Below are 26,675 nucleotides of genomic sequence, written 5' to 3'. Positions count from 1 at the left end.
GCCAGTGGGGCACCAACTGATAGAACATCAGAAATAGGAATATCAACATTGAAACAGTGCTGATAAGGCTTGATAAAGCCTAAGTGATGATGGTAAGAGATGTGAACTATCTTGGTAAGTTGTGGGTGGGCACTATTAGAATTTTCAGGGGGTTTGAGAGGAGAGGACAGTAATTGTTATGGGAATCTGGGACTTACCTAGCTGTTTGTCTGATGGATATGTCCATGTAAGAAGATAGAGGCAGGAGGCAAAAAAAAAATAGAGTATGTTCACAGATCAGCAGTATTTGTAACACAGCACCAAACAGGCAGTCCAGCTGTCCCATAATTCACATCCTTGGTGAAGTTCTCTTCGCCCTGAGGCTGAAGTCTGGGGAGAGACAGGCATGTTGATTACACTAGGAATTACAAAATCAATAGGGGAGCTAATAGAATAGATACCCATTTACTCGTTTTTGTGGGAGAGGGCAAAACCCCAGAATCATCCACTTCATATATGAACCCAAAGAAATTTAATAAGCCATTTAGAAAGGGCTTATTAACATTTTTCCATGACCTAGAAGAAAAATACTTAAAGATGTCAGATATTTTTTTAAGCTTGGTGCATCAGCAAGGTTCTGAAAGATGCTTCTAGCCTAAAAAAAGCACATGCAGATATTCAGACCTCCTGTGTTCCTGTGACTATGCTTTCTCAGTCTGTAGATAAACTGCGGGACTTGCACCTGCACTTTGGTCCCCAAATGACTGAATGTTGGGATAAGCTTATTTGTGTACTGTTTTCCCTTTTCTCTCTTGAAGCCCTTGTTTTCATTCAAAAGGAGCATAGCTGTGTGGGCAGGGGGAAGAGCCAGAAAGGTCTCGGTGGCTACTCCCATGTGGCTCTGTGATGGAGCATATTCATCCTGACAGCCTTAAGTTGCCATTTGGGATTTCTTGGCACTTGAGGGATTTCACTGGAAAACACAAAGGACTATAGATGGTAAGTGGAGCAAAGGTTTATATAGAGAGCTGCTTTGGCAGCCTGAGTCACTGCATGGGTCTCCTCTCACAGACAGTTGTGAGAAAGACACTTTATTAACTGACAAGCTCTGAGTGATCAGGTGTATGCAGTGTGTGGATGCTGATGAGCACCGGCTGTGCATGGTTGGAAAGAGAAGTAGGGCTGCACCATTTGGAAGGGTCCTCTGCAGAGTCTCTTGTTGCACAGGTGTATGTGGTTGCAGCCTGCATGAGGCAGATCTCTGTTACTGCTTAGCTCAGGGTGGTTTCTGAACCAGGAAATGGAGCTCATAAACAAGTTGCCTCCTGTCCAGCCATTTTCCCCCTTTTCTGTAATGTCCTTCTTTTAAAGTCTCCTTCCCTTCAGTAACTTGACTTGCGTGACACTTTTCTCCCTTCAGTGATACAAGCTACCATGTAACTAGTATTTGCCATTTGTATGTGACACACATTTCTCTCCTCCTCTAGTTTTATTGCCTTCAGACTGCAAATGTTTGGGGGCAGGTTTGATTTCCTGTGTGCTTATGTGGTACTTGGAACAGTGGAACCCAAATTTGGGCTGAAACTACCAGGATTTAGTCACCCGTATTCTTATTTATCATTTATAGAAGAGAAGCTCTACTGGTAAATGCTCTGGCAAAAGCACTGCTGCCGCCTCCATTGGTCCTAGTTCCTGCTGTGCCTCATTTACAAAGAGGATGTGTTGGAGGAAATTGTATTACACCCAACATGGGGTTAATTGCTCCTTATTATACCCTTATTCAACACCTCTTTGTTTTTTCTTCTGATTCCTTCTTCTATTAAGCACTAACAAAAATGTTGGGCAGTTCAGGTTATTTTTCTTTTATGAGCAGTAATAACCTTCTCTGGCTCCTTGTTACAGTGACTAGTGAGTTCAGTTTCATGTCACTTCAAGTATAGTTATGCACAGTATGTCACTCAACCTCTTCCCTTCAGCCACTTGTTCACGTCTGAGCAAGCTCTTAGGCTACTAAAGATCCTAAATTAAATTATTTGATCTGCGAGCCTACGGGTAATGCAGCCTAGTTTGTAAGGCTGCACAGAAAGAGAGGAAGCCTCTTCCATTGTAAGCTTACGTTCTGATTTCTTTCAGCCAGCTGGTGCTTGCAGATGTTTGTGCAAAGAAAATACCTCTTCTCTGCAGAGCCAAGAGGACCAGTGTGTATTTCCCAATTTTGGGTCATGTTCCCTTCAGAAAGTAGAGATGGGAGGAAAAGCAGCCCAGCTGAACAAAAGAAGTGAGAGATTTGAGGATGAGCTTCAGCTGTTTGACAAAACAGAGAAACCTGTTTTTAGTATTGGCTCTGGCCTATATGAAAAAAAGCACACAAGCTGGTGGGCTTCTTTGGTTCCAAAAACCAAAAAGTTGTGGGATCCTGTAGCTACCAAAGAAGCATGGGTAGAGCTAATTATTACCTAGAGAGTTGCTTCAGGTAAGGATCCTTACTATAACATGAACACAAACAAAAGTCAACAGTGGTGCAAAGACAACACAAGTGCTACTGCTAGGTGTGTTCTAGTCAGTTTTCTTTGTTCCTAAGAGTTACCTGGTCAGTGGGGTTTACACTGGCCAGGTAAATGTTGCCTAACTAAAAACTGGCTAGCAAATGGATAGTAGTGCCTTACATACACATGCAGTCTGTTTGGAGAAACTTAAATAGGAGCTCCTGTTTCTTTAGACAAGGGAGGATTAAGCAGTAAAGAGTGATGGGCCAGGCTCATTAACAGATATGTATAGCTGAGGTTGTATGCCAAGGCTAGCTAGGGCTAAATAGCTGCCAGCTGTGCTGCTCTGCAAGGATATGGACAAGGGAGAAAATGCTGAGTTAAGCAACTGTGAAGGTATTTTGGCCACTCTTGCAGTCTGTTAAGGACATGAGAAAAAAAACAGAAGGAGGTAGGCTCTGGTTTTCCTTGAGGCTGGAGTTTCTTGGCTGTGTTTGCTTATTTTCAGCTCTTTGGTTTGTGCTCTCAGGCAGGAATGTAGCCTGAGTGTCAAACTGGACTGAGAGCTGCAGGCAGGCAGAGGTGACTCCCCTCTTCTTGTTTTCCCAAGCATCTCTAGCTGGCTCAAGGCTCTTGGTATGACATACCATACAGTAGCATGAGGCTCAAACTCTTCATATAAATGGTGAGGACTGCTTACTCAGCAAGACTTGGCTTTAGCTCTCAAGAAAGCTTTCATTGTCTTGCTGTGAGTTCCTCAGGCCCCTAAAAAACTCCACATTGTTCAGCAGACCTTAAAGTAGGAAACAGACACAGTACAAGAAAGACAAAAACCCACTTTGGATACCATTAGAAGAAAAGATAAGCAAGAAGTATGGAGACAGGATTTCATGTGCAACCTCAGCTCTCTGTTCCATGCTGTCTTCCCAATATGCAGCCCACTTTCATTGTTTTCCTTTTTCTTTTTTTTCTGGGAGTCCTGGTTCAGGCTGTTTTACTACAAACTCAGTTCCCAGCCCTCTGAATGACAGAGCTTGAAACAGTGGCATAAACAAGATAGTAAGACCCTCAAAATGAGCCTGTACTGTAAATCTATTTTAAGCCATTTTGTGGGAGGAGGAGGATATTTGCTTATACTATGTAGAAGCTGCAGGATTCCCTTCCCCCATCTTGTAGCTGAAGAGGTGGGAAATGTATTTTGTTACCTGGAGTTGATGAGGGAAACCTATTTAGGATTTCTTGATTTAAAACTGCTGGACTTTTTGTGTTTTATCAGAAACATTTTATGATACTCAATGTTGTGTTTCATGTGTGTGTCTTCAATGCTTGTAGTTCTTAAAGGTGTCCTAGGTATAATGCACGTAAAATATATTCTGCGTACTGCACACATGACTGTTAGTATTTGCAGGATAGGAATCTAAGTCAGTAGACAAGTTAGAAACACGTAAGAGGAGAGATCTGCGTATCTGAGAAACCACACAGAAATGCAGACGTGAAAGTGAACTGTGTGGCAGATAAAAAGCAATCAGTATCCTTTGAACTTCTTGCTGACTTTTTATTGCTTGTCAGTCAATGTGTAACACAGCTATGAGACCCTTTCAATACATCTTTTGGAAGGAAGAGTAGGTTTAAAACTCAAATTCTGTTTCTGTCTCTGCATTTATTTTACCCTTTCCAGGCATGCAGGTGTGTGTTTCTTTGCTGTCTCTGCATGCTCGTATTGCAATCTTCCATTTCAGTCCTTGAGGCAGGGGTGGCAGCAGCAGCCTGGCTCTTGCTCAGGCTGTGGCAAGCACAGGAGGAGGTGTCTGGCAGATGATACACTTGTTCTACGCCTCTGTTTTGAAGTAGTCAATGGAATGGCTCTAGCCAACAGCCCTCCAGTTAGACCGTGTGAATTTGTGAAAATATCAATTTTAAGGGCCTGGCTGAAAACCATGGTTTAGTAGAAAAGTATTTCAGTGTGCTTGCTAAATTATTCCAGTGTAAAGAATTCTTGCAGTTCTAAGAATAACCTTTCTTTACATAGCTTAAAAAAACCCCTACTGTTCCTTTTTCACTTTTTTTCAAGCAGTTTCTCTTTGTAAACTATAGAATACAGCTTTCTTGGAGAAAGTGTTCCTATTTTTCTACTGAGTAGAAGGATCAGTGTTCTTTGTGGTGAAATCAAACTGTAAATATGTAACTACTAAAAGCTTAAAGTTTCTTTTTTGCATGAGAAAGCAAATTCAGGTGAGGAGTCCAAATTTCAAAGTTTTCTTTATGTACGTTTATTGTAAGTTCTAAAGTTTAGGATTGTGGAGAAGTAGGAGGATATGGACTAATAACAATTCAGAGGAGACTTCTGAGGTCTGAATTTGACTTTCATTGCCAATGTCCAAGTTCCTAAAGTTTTGCTTGTTTTTAAGTCATTTATTTACTTTGTCTGTAGCCAAATAATCATAAAATTGGGATAAAGGTTTGCCACAGATCTGTTACCAGAGTGGTTCCATCAGAGCCTGATTACAGTAATTTTTAAAATCAGATCCTGTAAGTGAAGTCTGAAGTGTGTTTTCACCAGGATATAAAGCAGCACTTTACTGAAGAGGAATTGATCTGACACTGTACACTAGGATACCAACTAGGAATAAATTCTCACTGTAAAAGCACAAGGAAGAGTGGGTGGAAGGTTGTACATCTTTTTAAAAAACCCTTTTTACAGTCATGTTAATCTTACAGTATGACTCACAGAATATACAGTATTTTAAACACAGGCTTTTGGGTGTGGGGAAAGTGCCCCTGAAAATGAGCTGTAATCAGTGAAAGGGTGCTGTGCTGCTGTGCTCCAGCAATTAGATGCTGTTAAGTGTTAATGCAATGCATTTCTTCTAGGTGAAGGTGTAATATGGAGAATTTTTGTACCCATTTATGTATTTTTGGTGGCAGGCCTGTGTCCTGCCAAAACAGCTGCAGTTGCTTAAACCCTGTGTAAGTGGTATCATTAGCTTAAAAGGAGCTTAGAATGATGTTGCTGTTTCCCATGTGGGTGTAAGGTCAGATCCATCTTGTACATCCTGCATGAGACTTAAGTATGTGAGTCAGGCATGTTCTGCTGCGTTGCCTTCATCTCCAGCCTTCTGTGTGACTGAGGTGGAGGAGAGGCCACAGTGTTCTGGCGTAGCTGGGGTAGGTTTTGGGGCCCAGGGGACCTGTTGCTGGAAGGTGATTTTGTATCAGTAGCTTTGTACATGGCCCTTCCTTCATCCTGCAGTTGGGAGCCAACCTTGTTCCCTGCCATGTGATGCGGCTGGTGAAGCGTGGCATGTTGGACTGAAAGGAGGTAGAGAAGATCTTTATCTTTGTGCCCACAGGCTCTGATGGGCAAGCAAGCTATAGTGTGTGGGTGGCTCTGCAGCAATTGTCTATGGGCATACTCCTGTGCTTGGGGAAGCGGAGGAATGTGGGGTAACTTTGCTGTTCTTCTGGGTGTCTGTCTGTACAAAGAACATTGTACTACATTATATCATGATTTTTCTATATAGTCAAGTCATGACTAACCCCTTGCTTCTGTATCATAACATTGTGCCCACTGCTGACAAGGCTCTGGGCAATCCTTCTTTTCCATAAGTGACCTGAAAGAAGTTACCCTGCACCCCCACCCTCTGGGTATCTTCTGGCCTCTGTGCCCCCCCATCTGTGGCATGTTGGATAGGCTCTTCAGCCTAGGGAAGGGCCACAGCTTCCTTGAACTCAGTGGAGCTCTGCTAGCATGTGAGTGGCGGACGTGATCCATTATCGTTAGTGGTCCCAGGGGGTGATACGCATCCAGATGCTGTTACTGTAGGCAGGGGATAAGAAGCCACAGTTTTGTCCTTAATCTGTATCTTTGTAACGCTGTGGTGGGGGGAAAAGGTGAGGAAGCATCTTGCCTCCTTTCACTTCTGCTAGTATTTACTCATGGATGTGACAAGCTGTCATTTTCTACTTTGTGTGAAAAGTGACACTTAATTTCCCTTCCCCCCATTGCAACCTTGCCAATGTATTTGCTGCATGCAGATATAGATTTGTGTTTGTTTCCCTAGCAGATGTCACAGTGATTCAGTGCAAAATCTGCTTGGGGACATGATTATAATTGAACTGTTCTCCAGGAAGGGGAGGTGAATGTATTGGTATTTTCTGCTTCTGTACTAGAGCTTTGTTTTTCAGATCCTTGATTCAGAGTTTCAACTTTCCATTTTGCACAAGAAGGATACAATGTGTGCAACTGTTTTAAACACTTCAAAAATTCTGTAGGACCAATTATAAGTAATGAAAGGATCTGAGCCTAAAAAATAACTTAGATCTATGCCAATTTCTATGACAAGACTCTGAATGTACAGGCAGTGGCATACAGTGCAAACTTCTATTTCTCAGGTGTTGTAGGCAAGGCTGGGTGAGATGTATTGACATAACAATGTGAGTTCAAGATGTTTCTTGTGCGTTACCTAAAGGTGTTTAGGAACTGACTTTATATTCAGTACCATCATGAAGTGATGGTTGTTTGATGCAAGAAAGTGTCTGTGAGTAGAACATGAGTACTACTGTTATTTAAAGTAAGTTTTAATTAAATGCAGGCTTCTATTACTTAGAAATTTACTGATAATCCTTATCTCCTTTCTTTCACTTCTGCATCCATTTTACATGGAAACACCATTTTCTGAGGAAGTGGCTCAATAAGGTTTGGCATTCGTGTAACAACAACCCAGGGGCACTGCTTCCCCCTTCAGAATACAAGTTAATTATAGAGCTGCAGCAAAATAACACAGGAGCCAAATTTAAAAAGAATAAAAGGCAATTATTAGCAGCTTGCATTGCTCACATTGCTACGGCTGTGCTATTGTTTGATAGCTGTATCATTGATGTGTGCGGCTGTGATATGCAATCTCTAGTTTGTGTGCGTGCTTGATACCTGTATATTCTTTGAGGAGTTCCCAACTGCCTGCTATTTTCTGTCATTACAAGCAGGCACTTACATAGCAATGCATCTCCAGCTGGCTCTTGACCAAGCCTTCTCAAGGCCTGTGGAAATACCCTTCCTTTAATAAAGTTAATGTCAGTAGAGATTGCCACCTTCAACCATTTTGATATCCTTGGCACAAAGGAAATGCTGTTTACTCCCTCTGGAGGATTAGACAGCATTAAAGCTGCTCAGTCTGTGAAGATTAGCACACTGCTGGGTGGTTGTTTTTTCTCCCCTTCCACCCCTTGAAGGAGTTATTGCTCCAAAGGGTGCCCAGAATGGTAGAGCTGTACTGTAGACTGCCTGACATCTGCTTTGTTCCTTTTGCTCTCTCTGAAAGACGCCTGCAGCTGAAAATCAATTTAATCTCCTGCTGTTTGGAGAGGGTGTTCCTGTGCTTGCATCCCACTGCACATCCCCAGCACTGTGCAAGGGCAGTTGGGAGGACTGATCGCGCTGCTGCAGCTGTTGTGATACTGGGACTGCTTCCCAGTCCCGCTTGCTGGGACTGGGAAGCAGTGTGGACACTTTTGTCCCCATGTGTCGGGACTGCATTTGCGCTATTGAGAGTTTTCCCAATTTGCTTGGAAAATCTGAGAGGCAAGCCTTCTGGGTCCCCAGTGCTGAGCACGCTGCACCCTTTCTTGTGATGGAGACCAAGAAGGCAGATTCATCTCCTTTCTGGTAGGCTTGCTCTTGAGAGTATCTGTGTGTTAAATATGTTCTCAGAATGTTTTGCAATATGTGTATCCTTATCCAAACAAAGGCTGGATAATCCTCAGACACCTGTCAAACACAAAACCGTTCAACTACCTTCCATCTTATCTGCATTTTGGCTGGTGACTGCACTGATTTTCTGAGCCAGCCATTCAGTCCATTTGCTGCAAATGGTCCTGGCAACAAATCACCTGGGCATCTTTTCCTTTCCTAGACACACCTCTTTTTTACTGTTTCAGAGGCCTGAACGCCTCTTTTTTACAAAAAGCAATGTGAAAAGTTTAGTGAAATGAAGGTACGCTTCTAGATCAAATTTTGGACATGTAAAATCCCACTGTCTTACCCAGAACCTGCCCCAGGTATTCATCATGCCTACCGTTTCCAGGGGATTCAGATATTTTGCATCATGGGAGAGTTGCTTGTGTCTTGGCAGCTCATCGGAAGTGTGGGTGCAGGGGTGTATGAATGGCTTCTGGTGCTAACAGCTCGCTTGCAAAGAGTTACCCTGTGGGAGGATAGGAAGTGAAAAGATGGGAGGAAATTGGAAGAAAGGCCAAAGGAGCTAAAAGAGAGGCTCAGAAGTTACATTTTAGGTTAGAGGAACATAGTTTGCAGTGTGGAGTGATTTGTGTTCATCTGCATGTTAATGAAGGACAATCTGTCAGGCTCCCCACGGTCCTCTTGGGCAGGGTTTTCCGAAGGCCTGAAATGTGCTCCCTTATCTCTTCCTGCTGTTGTGGAGCTTGTTCCTGGGATAGGCATTACTGTTATAGCTGGGAAACAGCCTGCTTGCACATTTCAGCTGGAAAAGTGCTGTTCTGATATAGTCACTGGCTGAGAATAAAAGAATTTTCACTTTACCTCCTTGTGTCAACAGAACAAGGAAAACAAAACAATGAATGGCCTTTTGGGATGAAAGGGAGCAGGTTTTTTAATCCAGTTACCTGGCACATAGCATTCCTATGTGCCCCTCATTCCAGAGGTTTAGAGGGCATCTCAAAAGGAGGAAGGAAAAAAAAAAAAAGGAAAAAGCGGGTTTCCTGACTGTTAAGGCGGTTGCAGGGACTCCTAAGGTGAAATGCTTCACTTCTACCCCTATGACCTCTTATTGTGAAACTGCCCTCATACTGGAGAGAGTTCAGTGGAGAAGAATTTACAACATGATATGCTAGTCTTTCCTAGAGTTAAGCATGTTTTCTGTGGCAAAAGGGACTCATCTGGTCGGGGAAGGAACAGAGTTCTTCAGATGATACTATAAAAATTCTCTAGTCTCTGCAACATAACAAGCAAACAAGATCCTGAAGTGGGAGTTGAAATGATGTAGCTGCATCATTTGGACAAACACTGGTGCTGAACCATAGCTAATGTCAAGTGCTATGGAACAGTTTATATATGAAAAAAAGAAATCAGTTTTTGAAAGAATTTATTACTGTAGCAAGAATTACTTTTTTTAGTTATGTAACTTGTGCTATGGAAATTTAGTGAGGTTTTTTTAAGGACTGTGCAGTAAGACATGGATCCTAAGTAGGTAATTCTAGGTCAAAATGAGAAAAGCCTTTTGCTCAGCTAGAGCAGTAGAACAAGGATGAAGTGTGCCAAAAGGAGAGTCCAGAAGTGAGGTTAAACTAAAATTTAAAAAGTGACTGTTGCGATCTGCTTTTGGATTTTGCCATAAGATTCTTACGTGCCTTTTTGCAGTCATTTGGCCTCTCTATATCTTCATGGCTTTGCCTGAAATGTAGATACAACAATACTAATACAGGTCTTCTCTCAGTCTCTTACCCGGAGCTACTTCTGTTGGCATTCTCTGATACAGTGCTTGCTTTTACCATCCAGGAGAGACCATAGCTAGCCTGGCCTTGGGAGCAGATTTTTGCTGGTATATTTTAAGCCTACATCTGGAACTTGTCTGCACCTGCTAGTGAAAGAGAAAAACCTGAAGCAGTTTAGCTAATAGTGAGACCAGAAGCATGTGGTGCAGGTATCTCTAATCTTGTGGCTTTAAACATTTGGTCGTTACCTTCAGAGCTTTTCATTTTATGGAGATCTGAACCACTTGGTGTCATGAATCTCTGAAGATGCTTTTTGCCCTCTGCTGCTGCCTATCTATGCTGTACTTTCCAGATATAATGTCAGTTTGTAGAAGCTGTAACGATAGTCCCTAATCTTCAGAAGTCCCCAAAGCAGTGGGCAGTTTTCCTTTCGGATTTGTGTTTTTTCTTTTTTTCAGAAGTCATGCTGTGTCTTCTTGCTGCTGCCTCTGTTCCTCCCTAGGTCCCTCAGGCAGCCCCCAGCAGCCTCTGCTTTTTGCTTGCCTTGTCTGCGTGGCTGAGGGACCTGTGGGGAAGAACTGATGAAGGGTGGGATGGGTGAAGGTCAGCCTGAGGAATGGTGTTTAGTCTGGGCTGCAGTGCTGAGAGTGCACTACTGAGACTGTGTTTTGGTGGTGGAAAGTTGGGATGTGGGGAAGTGAATGAGAGATGGGGTGAAACAGAAACGCGAGGAAAATTTTCAGCTGGGGAAAACGGCAAATTCTGCTTCTAAGAGAGGGATTTCCAGGACCAGAAAGTTGGGGAAATTGGAAGAAGGTAAAAAGAGAAATGAAGGATAAAGACAAATTTAAGAAAGAGGGAAGTAATGGGTTAAATGATATTTGAAATGGTAGAAGGAAGGGGAAGGTATTAAGACTGTGGGAAAAAAAGAGGCTGAGCTTGAATGGTGAGGGTGAGTGGGGAGCAGAGGTGAGAGGGAGAGCCTGTTATCTGCATTGCAATCCAAAAGTATTCAGCTCTTGGAGGTTTGAGGTACTTGGTCAGATGCTGCTGGCAGCATGGTTGTCTGCAGTGAGGCTTCAAAACCTGCTCTGTGTGACCGACTTTGGACTGGGGCAGGTTTCACAGCCTTGGTGCTGCTCTGGGCTGCTGTGGGGCACCAAGGTGGAAATGCAGGGATGTGGCTCTGCAGCAGCATGCCCCTGCACGTTGTGGCATGGAGGAAGGCAGGAGGGGGAATGCAGATAATCATTACTTCTTATCCTGATATATAAAGTTGGGTGCTAAAACAGACTGTACTTCACTCCTACACACAATGTGCTCGATCACTTGATTTTTATGTAATGAGAAGCACTGAAGAGTATGATTCTGCCAGGCAGTGAGTGAAGGACATAAAATCTTGCTATTAATGGTAAGAGAGGGGGGGAAAGGGGCTTTGTACACAGGAATCATTGCAGTTTTACAAAGCTGAGATGGATTTTTAAAATTTGAATATTTTAAAGGCTTGTGGATTTCTATACATATCTGGGAGGAGACACTTCAAGCGTGAACACTTAGGATCTTGCAGGCGTCAAACTCAAATTTGTTAAACTGATAATTTTTTCTCTATTTAGGTATTTGATAAGCTCATATTTTCTAGCACAAGGTAAATTAGGCTATAACAGGCCTGGAAAGGTAACTAAAGAGGAGGGCAGAAAAAACATTCCTGTTTCTCCTGTCACTCGAGACCTCGTGCAAAGACCTTTCTTAATAGCTTGCTAATGGGGCTTGGCTGTGAAAGGGCCTGCCCCCATCTCTGGGCTTCCCAGCTGTTTTCCTCTTGGCTTCTAGTCTGCCTTCACAACTCTGAGGCAGGAGATCCCCTTTGGTTGCCAGCTCCTGTCTTTTGTTTCTCTAAATATAGATCAGGGTTCTACCTTTTCTCTGTACTTGACTGGTCATGATGGTGATGAAGTCCCAAATCTTCCTGTAGCTACCCAGTCTACTCAGCTCTCTGTTTGAAAGCCCATTTTGAACAGGTGTCTGTTTCCCTGATCCTCTGGGCCATCCTTGTACTTGAAACCTCTGTGCTGTTTCCCTCTGTTTAATCAATTAGCACCTGTAAGAAATGGGATTTGTGTAGGAATCCAAAGGGAAAGCTTCCCTGGATAGCTGATGCTTGAAGGAATGCTCTGAGATGCTCTGATGAAAGGTGTTCTGGAGATTCAAGGTGTTAGTTAATGTGTGCTCAGTAGCTTAAGATAGGATATGGGTGAATTTCCTGTCCGATAGCAAGATTACTAAGAAGTGAAGTCTGTGGTCAGAGACCTTTCAGTGGATACCAGGTTGCTTTTGCACAGAGCTGTGGTACAGCCTGCATGCATGAGGTAGCTTTGCTCTGCAGGAGATTCTCACGAAGCACCTCTCAGGAGCTTTGCCTGTGACTGGGAGGCATAAGGGAGACCCTTCCCGGGTGAGCTGGAAAATGGCTCTGTGCTTAGTGCATAGAGGAGCCATGCTGTGTGAGGAAAGGGTTGTGGAAACTGCCACCTTTGAGCAACGTGCATGGATCTCACTCAAGTACACTGGACACATGAATACCCTGCACCAGATCCACAGGAACTTCACTACCTGGAGTTTCTTGTTTGTCATTATATTTTCGTGGTTTTCATAGTGCTGCGTTGCAGGGACTCTGCCTTCATCTGTCAGTGTTGTGTCTGGTATCCTGAGCAGTGTAGGCTGGTGGCAAGAGACCAGTGAGGGGATTTTATCCTTTAAATCTACCAGTGAGAAACCTACTAATATAGTTAAGTAGTCACCAATATGGCATCAGTATGAACATTAAACAAACAAAAGACTGGAAAAATGAGATGTATTCTTGCATGTGGCTCATGTTATTTGGGAATTAGAGGTGGTTCTTTAAATAAATATTTTAAATGTGGTTTGCATAGATATCTAAGTATAAGGAATAAAAGATGAGGGTGGGTGGTTTTGTTCTGAATAGCAGTGATGTATCCACACCACTGCAGAAACATTACTGAGTTGTCAGGCTGGTTAGAAGAGAGTGGCACTTGCATCTCATTTTGGCTGTCACAGGGCAAGTGCAGACTAAACACCTTTGCATTTGATCCTGCTCCTGTTGAAACTGATGGGAGACTACTTATCAAGGAAAGAGAGCAGGGCTGGGAACCTCAGTGGATATATTCAGCTTAAAAGGTTGCAGTGTAGGGTTTTACCCTGTTCAAGTATAAAGCACCGTAAAAGGGATCTTCCTTATCTTTCAGTAGCAGATCTGAGGAAGAGTCTCATGTTACTCTTTTATTTTCTAAATCTGCAAAAGCAGCACACGCTGCATTTTGGCCAGATGAGCAGTGGGACTACTCTTCTGCTCTGCAGATGTAGTGTTTACTGGTGGTTTCCAGTGGGAAATTCCACCCACCTTGCCAAAAGACAGCTTGGAGGAGGAGAAAATAAATCCTGGGATGATGGTGGTTCTTTCCCAGTGAAACAACAATAAGTAGGGAAATTCATCAAGCTGTTAGTCATGCATTTATATATATCTATATCTATATATTTCATAGTATACATGAGTGTGTATATATATAAAAAACTATATTGCACTCACGCTGTCTGTGTAAAGCGTCATCAATATCAGGCTTCAGAGTAATAAGAGAAGTAGCTCATGGAATATAAATGCATATCCAGGCAAAATTGGCCCAGCAGGTAATTTTGCTAATAATCCTTGTACCTAGTTGTTGTGAAAGATACTAAGATTAATGGGGCTAGAAAATAGATTGTACCTCTTTAAATAAGCTTGCTTTCTTTGTAGCCCTGTGAAGCCTAGACGGCAGTTTTAATCATCCTTAAATGGTGCTTGTTAAAAAGAAGTGAAATTAAAGGGTATTTTGGGATGTAGCTTTTTCTTGAATACATTCCTTGTAGGTGGGGAAATTCCAATTGTTTGTAATTGTAGATGCTCAGGCTCCATTAACGTGTCTTTGTGTGCATCATTTGTATGCAAGTTCACAAGGTGATAGCATCTTTCAAACTGGAGTAAAAAAGATAATTGATTTTTAGCACTTCCTAAAATGCAGAGCACAAACATACTGCAGCCGTTGTGGGTATGGAAGCATGAAAATTTGCTTGAGAAATAAGCCAAAGGAAGTTTTGATTCTGACCACTTTTTAAGCATTTAATACCCTGCATGTGCATCCAGGGAGTTAAAAGTCTTCCATAAATGCGGTGCATATCTCCAAAAAATGTATGTGCTTAGCCTCTTATCAAAGATTAAGATATGGAGGACCAGATCTTCCAATGTACTGTGACTGTGGGTGAGATCCTACTTCATGTTTAAAAATGTTTCTAACATGTGCAATATACTTCTGAAAACCAGCAAAGCATATGGGGTTTGAATGTTGACAGAGCAATGTCTTTGCTGCAGTTTGGAAGAGTGAGATGGTGGGTTTGTTTTTAAATGAGACAATTCCTAAGCTAAACTAATTTCTGGTGTAACATTGCAAAAGTCATTGTGGTAAACTGGTTTTCAGGATTAATTCAGTTAAGAAATTACATGAAGGATTTTATGCTTGTAAATATATTTTGGGGGCCATGTTTTATGTGCTTTTTTTTCTCCTTAGAATTGGACTCTCTGTACTTCTTCTGTGTTTGATGGTGAATTATTTAAAACCAAATTGCAACAGTGCTTCAATATTTGAGGCCAATTGGAAGTTAGCATCTAGCATGGTAATCAATGAAAGCAGAATTTTTCACAGAGGCAGTATTCTGTAAGCAAGGCTTTGTCTCTCAGGCTGTTTTCTCCACAAAGGTTTCCATGAACTGCAAATGTGTCTTTGGTAATCAAATGTGTGTTAATTAGTCCTGAACTCTGCTCAGTATGCTATCAGTGTTCAAAAAGAGGAGATACTTGCTTCTGAGGAAGGAAGTGCAACTTTGATTTGTATTTTAGGCCCTTGCCTCTAGTGCTTGGGCAGAAGCAAGCTTTGAGGGCAAGTATGAGCAGAAATTTTAATGTAGGATGAGATTTGGAAAAAACCCCAACCCATCCTTAAAATCCATTCAGGATCTACCATTATAAAATATATGTAAAATTACACTATTCATTCCCTTTGATTTCTTCCCCCCTAAATTAGCTACTGTTATTAGTATATTTCCCCAAGCAATTCTTCACTGATGCATACTTCTTCCCAGCTGATTTTATTTAAAATGCAACTTCTAGTTCCCCAGTGTCTATTCAGAGATGTAATACCTAATGTACAAACCATCCTCCAGAACGAGGGAGAGAATTCCTCTCTGTACTCTTCCCTTAAGGTACATATGTTTCCATCTGTCCCCAGCCAAATGCTGCCTGTACACTGAGGATTTCCATGGGACCAAAACCTGAGGTTACCTAGCAGCTTCCCCCCAAAGTAAGAGTGTAGCAGTGCTCTTGGTCAGAGCATCATCTTTGGTCAGGATTTTCCATGCTCCAGTATCTGCTGTTAATAAGGCTTGTACCCCAAATACCTGCTGTCATGTCACAACACAGAGGTGTTGCCTGGAGCAGTTAAATTGGTTGTTCAAGTAACTTGGATCATGGCTTTTCCTGCAACGGTACCTTCCTTGTGCTTTTTTGGTGAGCTGTATCATCTCCAGCATAGCTTTTGTCAAGCTGCAGCCTGGCCTGGCAGGTCTGGGCTAATTCTCTATTGTGCCCACTCTGGAATCCCATTAGTGAAAAAGCAAGCTGTTTCTTTCTGCCTGAACTTCTCTTTGCTTTGTTCAAATATTGAATGTGTAGGACCAGGATTTTGAAATATTGATACAGGAGAAAGCACAGACTGTCTCAGTCAAGCCTCATGCAGGCTTTACGCAGCCACCTTAGTGCATATGGGACCTGTGGGGGAAGCAAAAAGGTCAGTATGACTAGCTTTCTGGGAGTGGAGTGTGGCTGGGGAGGTGTCTGGCTTTTAACAGATGATGTAGGAGAGATTTTCTGGGATGAGATCACTCATGACTTGGCAAAAGTAATGCCCAAACGCCATTGTCCACAGTCGACTTATTGAACCGTATGGACTTAAGCAGAGCATAGAATCACAGAATGGTTTGGGTTGGAATGGACCTTAAATATCACCTAGTTCCAACCCCCTGCCATGGGCAGGGACACCTTCCACTAGACCAGGTTGCTCAAAGCCCCATCCAGCCTGGCCTGGAACACTTCCAGGCCGGGGGAACCACAGCTTCTCTGGGCAACTTGTTTCAGTGTCTTGCCACCCTCAGAGGAAAGAGTTTCTTCCCTGTATCTAATCTAAATCTACCCTCTTTCAGCCTCAAGCCATTACCCCTTGTCCTGTCACTGCATGGCATTGTAGGAAGTCCCTCTCCAGCTTTCTTGCAGGCCCCCTTTAGGTACTGGAGGGTTGCTATAAGGTCTCCCTGAACCCACCTTTTCTCCATGCTGAACAATCCCACCTCTGTCAGCTTGTCGTCATAGGAGAGGTGCTCCAGCCCTCTGATCATCCTTGTGGCCCTCCTCTGGACTTGCTCCAGCAGGTCCATATCCTTATGTTGGGGGCTCCAGAGGTGAATGCAGTAGTCCAGGTGGGGTCTCAGGAGAATGGAATAGAGGGGAAGAATCACCTCCTTCAACCCGCTGTCCATGCTTTTTTTGATGCAGCCTAGGATATGGTTGGCTTTCTGGGCAGCAAATGCTCATTGCCAGGTCATGTTGAGTTTCTTGTCTACCAGCACCCCCAAGTCTTTCTTCTCAGGGTTGCTCTCAGTTCATTTTCTGCCCAGCCTGTATTTATGCTCAGGATTGCCCCAACCCACTTTTAGGACCTTACACTTGACCTTGTTGAACTCCATGAGGTTTGCACAGGCTCACCTCAAGCCTGTCAAGGTCCCTCTGGATAGCAACCCTTCCCTCCAGTGTGTCAACTGCACCACACTGCTTGGTGTTGGCAAACTTGCTGAGTGTGCCCTCAAGCATGAAGCTTGCCTGTGTGCTGTGCAGGATTGCCCCTCGGATACTGCTGGGGCTCTGCCACCCTTTCCATGTGACTGGTTTCAGCCAAAACTATTTCATGGGGAAGAGAAGGAACTGAGCATGCAAATAATATTCTGGAGTCTTTTATTGATCTTCATGTGTACTGAATAGTCTCCCTTTCCCTTTTCTGTCAAATTTCTCCCTTAGGGCCTTTTTTCTGCTAATGCCTTAGTGATGTCTGCAGTGATGACAGACATGTGGCCTGTGCATTCTTCAGCATTTTTTTTAATAAACCTTTCAGATGTATTGGTTTGATGAAAAATGATCTCAACGGCCTTGGTGCTCTGTGTGTGATTTTAGAGCTGTGGGGAAAGGGGCCTGTATATTCATACCATCTCTTGCACAGTGCCAAGCTCTGCAGGCAGCTCTCCCAACATGCTAATTCCGCTGTATGACTGAAGGAGAGAAACAGCTTGCTCTGCCTTGGTAGTAGCAGGCTGATGAATTTGGCTGGAGGTTTTTTGAGCTGTGACAATCATGGGGACTGTCTTGGTGGCAATGGAGAAACAGAGTCCTCACACAAACATTATAAATGCCTTGGGGAGAGCATTTCTGCACCCCAAGTACTGAGTTGTGCTTTGCGTGACATTGCTGTGGGGCAGGTTGTGTAGGTTTTGGAGAAACGTGGCATAGTTACTGTAGCTGGTTTACATAGCCTTGTTTTCTAGAAATATAAGTGATAACAGCAGGATTGCCAGCATTAACTCTTCCATATACTGCTTGGTGGGTTTTGTGCTCTTTTAGGGTGATGAGAACTTTGGACATTTGACCACAACAGTCTTGGCACAAGCCACAAGTACACGGGATGAGAGATGCCAGGGCCCTAGGGACCTCTGGCTGTGTGTACATATTGAATTCCCTTAATGGAGAGCAGTAGAACACTTGGCTTTTGTGGATTTGTGTTCCCTGCGCACCCCCCCCCCCCCCCCTTTACATGGTTTCTTTTACTGTGAGAAATGAAGATGTTGCAAACAACCCTTCTGTGTTTTTGCAACACCTCCTCTGTTCCTTGATTATTTTAGTTTGTTGGTGTCACTTTGCATGTTTATACTATTTTCAAATGTTTGTGCCACTCTTCCATCCACACCCCTCCTCCCCATCCCCACACCCCCCAGTTGCTTGACAGCTTTTCTTTTGCCTCCTTTTTTACCACAGGAATGTGAATTTTTATCTTCTTGTGCTTTGCTGAGATATTGTTCATCTTCAGACTCACAAAGGAAGTGTCTTCCCCACATCTGAATTTTTTTTTAATCTTTTGAGGAGGTTTCAAACAAAAATGGGGTTAAATCAAAAGTGATACTTTTAAGGTGGAGATATATTCCTCATCTGTTTGAAATGACTTGTTACCCACCCAGAGGGAGCAAGGAAGTAGTTCAGTGTGGTTGGTGTGATTTGAGGAAGGGCCTTGGCTCAGCCAGTTGTCACTTCTTGCCTTGTTTTTCCGATGTGGGTAGCCTGGCCCATGTGCTTTGGTGGGACTGCTTTCTCTGTCTTGCGGAGGGAAAAGACAAAGAAAGCATCATGTTTTTTCATTTCACTGGTGTAGGAATGCGCTGTTTGTTTCTCTCTGGAGTTGTTGTGAGAAGGGAAGAAAAATAAATTGCTTAAAATTTTATTTATTCACTGCAGCCCACAGAAGGGGTTACAGCTGTGTTCGAGGCTAGCAAAATGAAGAGGTGCTGGAGCCCGCTCCTGGTGGTACACTGCTAGGCAGAAGGGTTGCCCACTCTTACCCTTTTAGCGTTCAGGTGCCAGTTTGGGCCCTGTCCCTGTGGTTAAGGAGACCCTAATCTGAAGTGCTCTGCTGGCCAGGGGCCATGCATATACATAGAATCCATGCTTCTTGCAAGAAGTTTCTTTTTACTGACAGCAGAAGGGTATGTCTTTAGTGTGTCTTTTTCTGCAGCATCCAGTACAATAGTAGCTTGCCTAGCTGCCACGCAACAGAAATCTGGGTTTCATTTGAATTTTCAAGGTTGTTAAAAGTGACTTCAGTATTTTTATCTCCTCCTTTTCTCTCCCCTTTTTTTCTCCATAGACATGTCAGCCCCCAGCAGAGCCTGAAAAAGAGAATAGACCACAACAAGGCGGGGGGTGGGGGGGAAGAAAGAAAAAAGGCACGCAAGGTATGGTTAGCATTTCTCTGCACCTGAAACTACTCATTTTGGTTTCATGCACTGCAGTTGCGTGCATTTGGTCTGCCCGGCGGGGAGGATGGCGGGGTGAGCACCGAGCATGACAAAATACAAGCACTGACACACAAAAAAAAAGGGGGGGGGAAGAAGGGTTTAAAAAAAAGAAACCCCGCGGTTTTTCGCTCATTTCCTCCGTGCGGTGCGAATGCACAAAGAGACGGGGGCGCTGTGCGGAGGGAGGGGTTCCCCCCGGAGGCGGGGCCGGGGCGGCCGAGCTGCCCGAGCAGGAGCCGGAGCCGGCAGCGGCGGCGGAACGGGAGGTACCGGCAGCCGCCGCCATGGAGCCGGGGGGCAGGCGCGGCCGCGCCGCCGAGGAGGGCCCGCGCCCCGAGGAGGAGGAGGTGGACCCCCGCATCCAGGTGAGGGCCGCCGCGCCTTGCCTGCCTCTCCGGGAGGGCTTAATTTTAAAATGTATTTTAATGTGTATATAATTTATATAATAACTGTTACAATGATTGCCTTTTATGTTTTGTTATTTTTGGTTTTTAATGCATACGTACATACATATAGACATACACACATATATATATATATATTTATGTATACGTTTGCCGGTGCCTAGCGGCGGTGCAGAGCAGCCCCGGGTGTCTCGGCGCCCGCCGGGTGTGGGGGGCAGCGGCCCCGGGGCGCCCCAGCCCTTTGTTACCCTGCGGCCCCGGGCAGCGCTCTGCGCCGGGCTCCGTTGGGCGTCCTTCCTTCTCCTACTGAAATCCCCCTCCCTTTTTACTTTTGACCATGACAGCGTGACCTTGCTCGTGAAACAGGGCTGATACTCAGAAATTCGTAAATGGGGGAAAGCACAGATTATTTTTTAAAAATTATTCTTACTTGCTTAAAAATGGAGCTTTAGTGGAAGGTGGTAAATTCTCTCTATGAATACTTTCTGAAATGGTTTTTATTCTTGCATGGTTTCTAAACAAAGCTTTTCTCCCAAAAATCATGTCTTGACCAATTGCCTGGTGCAAACTTCAGCACGCTGTGGCCCCTGAAATGAAATGTATTTTTAGGTCTCTGCAGATTTATGGCTCTTGCCTCCAGTGTTGCTGGGACTGTTTGTCATGAGTGAATATAAGCATGTGTGTACATTGCTGAGAGGATGGATTCTTGGCTTAGGGCCCTCCATGCTGTAATTCTTTTCTCCATCGTGAGCATTTCTTTTCCAGGGCCAAGCAGAGCAATTGCAAAATTCACAAAACATGGTTACATAGAGCAAGGCCCTTAGCCAAAAGCGAGCCTGTTACTGCCTTGATTTTGAGAAGCTGAGATCTGTTAGTGCCTTTTGATAAATTTTGACTTTAGGTTCCTCAGCTTGCACAGCTGTCCATATATCCGATTTGCACTTTTTTGTAGAAACAGTGTTTTTCTTGAGTTTCCTGTTTGGTTGAAGAAATAGGCTGCTAGGTCTGCCTCTGTCATGTCTTAACCATACAGTAAAAGGCAATTAGGTAATTCATGTATGAGTGTCTGTTTCAGAAAACATGGGCAAATATGTATCTTCCAAATTCTAGAGCTGGAAATGAAATCTGACCTCCAAGGATAAGAGAACTGAACCGTTGCAGTTAATTCCTTTCTGATTGTACCCAGAGTTGTTCTTGTAGTCTAGTGGGAAATTGCTCAAGCTACAATCAATTTACAGTGGTTGGTTTATACAGCTAAACATTTCAAGGTAGATCCTGTTACACTGGTTGAAAATGAAATGTTTGCTTTAGCAAACATTCCTGTTGAAATTGTAGGATCTCACATGAAGTAACATGTTGATCAAATGAAGGCTATTGGGAGTCCACTCCTGAGGGTTGCATTTTGTCATAAGAAAGTAATTAAGAATGAGCTTTGTTTTTACAGTAACTTCATTCATGCCAACACCACCTCTAGTAAATATTTATTCAAGGGCTTTAACACCTTTGTTTTTACTGTTAAGAGATCAAAGTGTTGGCGCTAAGGCAGACTGAATAAACATAATCGTATGTCCCATTGACTGCTTGTGTTATAAAATGGTTTGCCAAAATCCAGAGTAAAATGCCTCTTGTGCTGCAAAACATGTTTTTTATCAGTGCTGTTCTTTCATTGTATGTCTCCTGTGATAGTACTAACTTTATGTTAATAATTCTGAGGACTGTGTGTATCTCACTGGAAAGTAGCAGATACTGACTATATTGATTAACAAGACAGAATTTACTGTACCTTTATGTTTATTTTTCATAGCAAGGAATAAGCCAGAACAGGAAATGTGGTGCCTTAAAATAAAACTATAGAGCTTCTCTGATTATTTTTCTTTTAAGTTGCAAACTAGAATACCAGTGGCAAAGTTACTCTAAATGTCTCAAGGCTTCCTCTTTTCACTGTATTTGTAAGCCACAGCCCTTGTAAGCTTTCAGTGAGGATGCAGAATGAGCCTTCTCAGACACTTTTTTCCCCCTGATTTCTTAAGATGCATTTGACTTTTCTTTCTTTCTTTCTTTCTAGGGGGAACTGGAAAAACTAAATCAATCTACAGATGATATCAATCGCAGAGAGACGGAGCTGGAGGTACAGAATTCATCCTTGCATTTTTCTTTTGTGCATGTTGGATTTTGTGAGCAACAGAACAGTATTTGCGTAGGTTCCCTCCTGAATTGTGCCATGGTGATGATGTTTTTTTTTTTAAAGGTGTGACTTGAGCTAACAGCTGGAACAGAAAGGGAGAGGGCAGAGGGATACTGACAGTGTACAAACCATATGTAGAGAACCCTATGCGCCTTCCCCCTTCCTCCATTGCTGCCACGGCCCCCCCCCCCCCCCCCCCCCCCCAGCCCTGGACAAACCCTATTTTCAGGTTTTGAAACTAAACTTAGACAAGTTCTGTTTTTACAAGTCGCTGTTTTGGGTTTGTGTTCTTGACATAATAGACAGTGAAAGTTTATTTGGTTAAGAAGTCTTTGCCGTACAATTACCTGCCAGGATCTCCTCCTTAGTGGTTATTTTTTTTAGCTTGTTAGATTTGCCTTTTTTGTCATTATTTTCAGAGTAAGGAAAGTAGAAGGAGTTGAAGGAAAAGACTTCCTAGTTGGAAAAAGAGGTTTTCTTGGACACTTAAAAATCTAATGGAAACTTCTGAAGAAATTGTTTCTAAAGTCCCAAATTTGAGCTTCAGCTATTCTGGAAGGCTCTGCATTATTGGTCTAATAACAAATCAAAACAAACTGTCCTACTTGTGTGTCTAAATTTTATTTTGTTAACTGCCAAACAAAGATGATAAAGCCAGTGGAAGTGTAAGATGAATATACTGCTAAAGTAAAACTGGTATAAAATGCTACTTTACATCCTAATAATTTTGATAACATTACAGTATTTTGGATACTGTATCAAAACATGCTGAGATTGCAGTGCTGAACTCACTCTAAAGGTATATCTATAGATTTCTGTCTGCATCTTCAAAATGTCAAAGTCTGTGTTGATTCCCCCTGCCCTGTATGTGGGTTTTGATGAGATGGGTACCTGGAGCATGGGATGGTTACTGGTAGTATTTAAAAATACACTATCCAACTGCGTGTACCAAACAGAATACAGGGTTATGAGCTTCTTTGGAAACAAAGCAGCCTTGTCATGTGGCTATTTTCGTGTCTTACTTGTTTGTATTTTCTGTGCTTTGTGGCATGTAGATCATGAATTTATTGGCAAATAAACTTAGTGGAATGGAGAGCAATTTGTTATGTGAAATTAAATTATATTTCAGCTGTGAAAACTGTTCAGTGTCACTAGCTTGGTTTCAATTTTATGAGTGAACTTTAAAAGTCAGTATGCTAGTCTGCAACAATACCAATTAAATGGACTTCAGGACTATATACATACATTGGAAAAAAAATAATTATGTATGTTTTCAGTCTCCTTATTTCATGCTGAGATACTGAAATTGAAAGATGTAGCTATGGATAGGTGCCTGGATTTCATTAATCTTGTCATAACCTTGCACTGAGGACGTATTATGAAACAGAATAGTAATAATAATGCAAATGCATACTCATGAAATAAGTCCCAATGACTTAAGATGGGATTTTACTGCTTGATTAAAATTATTCATGTGTTCAAGTGTTTGTAGAGCCTGGAGATTTGTAGCTACTGAATGTGTGACACATGCTGAGCTCTAAAGGCTGAAAGGCTCCTGGATATATCATTGTAAATAAGAGCAGTGTTTCCACATTAGCTTGATCTTACATTGTTGCTTACTTAGTATAAGAAATACTAGGTGTCAGATAGTGCAGGGAATGATTATATGATTCTTTCTACCTCTATGTCATTAAATGTTTACTGCAGATCTGTCTGTAGTACTTACTGTAAGCAGTCTTTGATGGAATTAAGTTGAAATGTAATCAACAGTAGGCTTTCATGAATGTTTCCTCTTTGCTTTTCATCCAAAAATCCTACTGAATTGAAACCAGTTTGTGGTATCATGCCGCTGCATAATTTTTAGTCTGGAAAGATTTTCGTTACTTTTGATCTGCTTAAATTTTGAGGACAAATGCAGTTGGATGAGGTTAACGGTTGGACTTGATCTTAAAGGTCTTTTCCAACCTAAATAATTCTGTGATTCTATGTAAGCAAGGCTTAATTTATATATATGTTGATAAATGCATTTTAAATGGACTAAAGACCTTTCTGGAGGAAAGATACTAAAGAAACACCAAACCAACACTTGTGGTTAGAAGAAAATCCCTGCGTTTGTACTCTGGACAAGGAAAGAAAGCTTTGCCAAGCAGCCTTAGAGGATAAATCCAGAGTTTGGAAGAGGGAGTTTAGAACTGGTATAATTCCACTTCAGATGTCCAAAATCCTTGAATGCTGCTGAAAATGTGGGCTTCTGGGAAAGCCATGTTGAGTTTGCCTGTGAAGATTTGCTATTTTGGCTGTTACTATCTGCTTTGTTTTCCTTCCTAATTGGTGGTCTTGCTGCTATTGCAAGGTATTTCATAAGGTGAAAGATGTGTTTGGTTTTTTTAACCAAACAATGGAGTTACATTTATCCTGTTCTTCTATTATTATTTTCTTTGTCTTTTCAATATCTGATCATAGTTGACTTCAATGGGAGCACAGAGTTTCATTAGGCTATTTACAGTGCAAGATGCTGATTGCCAGCTTCCTGTAGCATTACTTTGTGGTCCATACGTTCCCGCTGTTGAATTTTTGCCCAGAATAATCTGGAAAAGCAATGGGAGCATTTGAGTAGAAGGTATACTTCTTTGAAGGAAGTTCAGAAAAAGTCACCCATGTTTTTGTGACTTGATGTACTCTCTGATTAGCAGGAAGAGTAACCTTGTGGCATCTAAGTACTGCAAGTCAGTTCTGGACTTCCTGTAGCTTTGCACGAGTCACTCTAAATGGGACTGCTGTCTGTCTCCAGTTCCCATTAACTGGAAAAAAAGACTGTCATGATTAAATGCTTCCATGCTTTTGTTCTTGCCTCAGGTCTACATCTGCAAAATGGCAGTAAAAATGCAGCTTTACCCAATGAAAATGTTACGGGGCTGAAATCAGTAGAGGCTTCTAGGATTTTTCTTGGTGCAGCCACAGACACAGTCTGTGTTTGAACGATGTAGAGTTGGCATTTGCTGCTCACAGAGGTGATAAAATGTAGAATTCTGGTTTTAAGTTGATCAGCCTGCCATTTTTTTTTTAAAGATGCTCTGCACCTGAACTACTGTATGATCTGTTTTAAGTTGAGCAACCTGCTGCTTTCTATCTTTTAAAATAAGTTCTGCACCCAAGCCACCTGTGGGAGGGGTGGATTTACATGCATGGCATGACTTGAACAGATACGTTGAAGTTGGCTGCATCTATTATTTTACTTGATATAATTACTCATTTTTTTTTCTCTGTTGACCTATCCTGTTAAACCCTGGAGAAATATCCTGACCTGATGACGCTCACAGCCTGTTCAGGAGTTGTGGAGCTGCTAAAGGGCACTGAGTGGCTGGTAGTTATGTGTTGCGTTAATGTATTGCCTGTTAATGAATCTTTGATTAGGCTTGATTTAAAATCCATAATGCTGCTCATACTAAGTGCAACACTGAACATTACTGACACAGCAAAAGGATGATAAGGGTCCTCTGAGGGATTTAACACTTGGCTTCGCTAATGTCCCTGTTTATGTTTGTGAAGTGTCTGTGAGGAGGTGGGGGAAACATCTTGCAGTGGAGGTACAAGTATGTTTTGGCCAAATGCAAGTTAGAGTGGCGCCTTGCTATCTGAGCTTTTTTCCTGTTTATTGGAAATGCACCTCCATCTGAACTCATGTGAGTTGCAAACGTACTTAACAAATGTGCATGACTTGCCTGTCCAGCTAACTCATGCACGTCTTTGGCTGGTTCTGGAAAGTACAGTTCAGATGTAACAAATTTACCCAGGGACCCTCTGGCAACATTGCAGGGAGGAGAAACACAGCACATACCGTTAAAATTACCACTGGAATCCCAGCTATCTCGAATGTGTTTTTTGTTAGAGTTTTTGTGTTGCTGGAGCTATGAGCTTGCCAGTGTTTGTAAGGGGAGATGACTGCATATGAAAACTAGAGCTGAACAGTGCTGCTTTCAGCCATGCTTGTTTTAAGTAGGACCTGGTTAGGATCCTTCTTGTATGTTTGCCTATATCCTCTAGTCATCATCTGCAAGTCTCTGTGTTACTATTAGTCCTGGCTTTATCCTAAAGGTCACCCTGGGTTGGTTTTGGTTGTATCAGCTGTGGTGCTCTTTCACGTGTGAGCCTTGTCAGCATTTGAACCCCTCTCAGAAGGGGAAGGACTGTTTTATTTAGAGTTGCTCTTCTTACTTCCTCACTAAAATACTTGGGTTTGGGGTAAAGCTCAAGCTTTTGAACTTCTCATGCAAAGAATTTTAAATAGACTTAAAAAAAAAATCCTCTATCTTTCAAGTTATAGAAAAATGGCCTGTTAGTGGCAGGAATCTCATTCTGAGCACACCTGCTTGGCCTGGGGAAACATCTATCTGTAGAAACCTCCACTGCCTTATCAGCATCCCTGTGGAGCATTTTCCAATGCCCGTAAAAGAGTACACAGATAATGGAGAAGCAGCTCACTGGCTGGTGTTCCAGATGGTTTTTGGAGTGCGATCTACATGCAGGATGGATTTGTCCAGGACTAGCAGGACAAATCTTTCCATGTCTCTTTATAATCTACTTATTTCCGTAGGAAATGGCTCCTGCATTGTGGATTGCTTGTTATTTGCTTCCATCCATGGATGAGTAGAAAGGCTCCTTCCTCTGCTGTGGTTCTGGAAGGATTTTGTTGCTTGAGTGAATCAAAGGGCTTTACTTGATTTCTGTTCTTGAAGCAGCAATGGGTTTCTAGCCTGAGGGAGGGAGGAAGGGTTAGGCAGAGAAATCTTCCTTTGGAAGGAGTACCTAGTGCATCCCCTGTCTGCTTTCCTCTCCCCTCTTCTAATAGAACTAAAAATACCAGTGTATTTTTAGTCTCAGTCTGTGACTGTCTGCAAGCAGGAGGTTAAAGCAACTTCCAGATACCAATTTTTATTGTTC

General features: G+C 42.6%; 2 protein-coding genes across 5 annotated transcripts in view; both read left to right on the top strand.

Annotated features, from left to right (window-relative positions):
* The window catches only part of SH3BP5 (SH3 domain binding protein 5), a 75,639-nt gene that overhangs the window by 2,419 nt on the left and 46,545 nt on the right, over nucleotides 1-26,675 (top strand). The window contains exons 1-2 of one of the 3 annotated variants that reach the window (XM_027814778.2): nucleotides 19,332-19,510; nucleotides 21,615-21,677. In XM_027814778.2, the coding sequence (XP_027670579.2) occupies nucleotides 19,430-19,510; nucleotides 21,615-21,677 (144 nt within the window). In that variant the 5' untranslated portion in view covers nucleotides 19,332-19,429. Of the gene's footprint in view, nucleotides 1-19,331; nucleotides 19,511-21,614; nucleotides 21,678-26,675 lie in introns of those variants that run through there. The other 2 variants (XM_055708315.1, XM_027814776.2) reach the window with 2 other exon arrangements.
* The window catches only part of METTL6 (methyltransferase 6, methylcytidine), a 53,307-nt gene that overhangs the window by 21,428 nt on the left and 5,204 nt on the right, over nucleotides 1-26,675 (top strand). For both annotated transcript variants that reach the window (XR_008731930.1, XM_055708324.1), the window contains one exon: nucleotides 21,615-21,677. Coding sequence is in view for 1 of the 2 variants with exons in the window: in XM_055708324.1 (XP_055564299.1) it covers nucleotides 21,615-21,649 (35 nt within the window). In the remaining variant the exon portion in view is untranslated. The remainder of the gene's footprint in view (nucleotides 1-21,614; nucleotides 21,678-26,675) is intronic.

The sequence above is a fragment of the Falco cherrug genome, chromosome 4 (genome assembly GCF_023634085.1).
Source record: "Falco cherrug isolate bFalChe1 chromosome 4, bFalChe1.pri, whole genome shotgun sequence".
Taxonomy (NCBI): domain Eukaryota; kingdom Metazoa; phylum Chordata; class Aves; order Falconiformes; family Falconidae; genus Falco; species Falco cherrug.
Note: the sequence above shows the minus strand (reverse complement) of the source record. Positions and strands in the feature narration are given on the sequence as shown.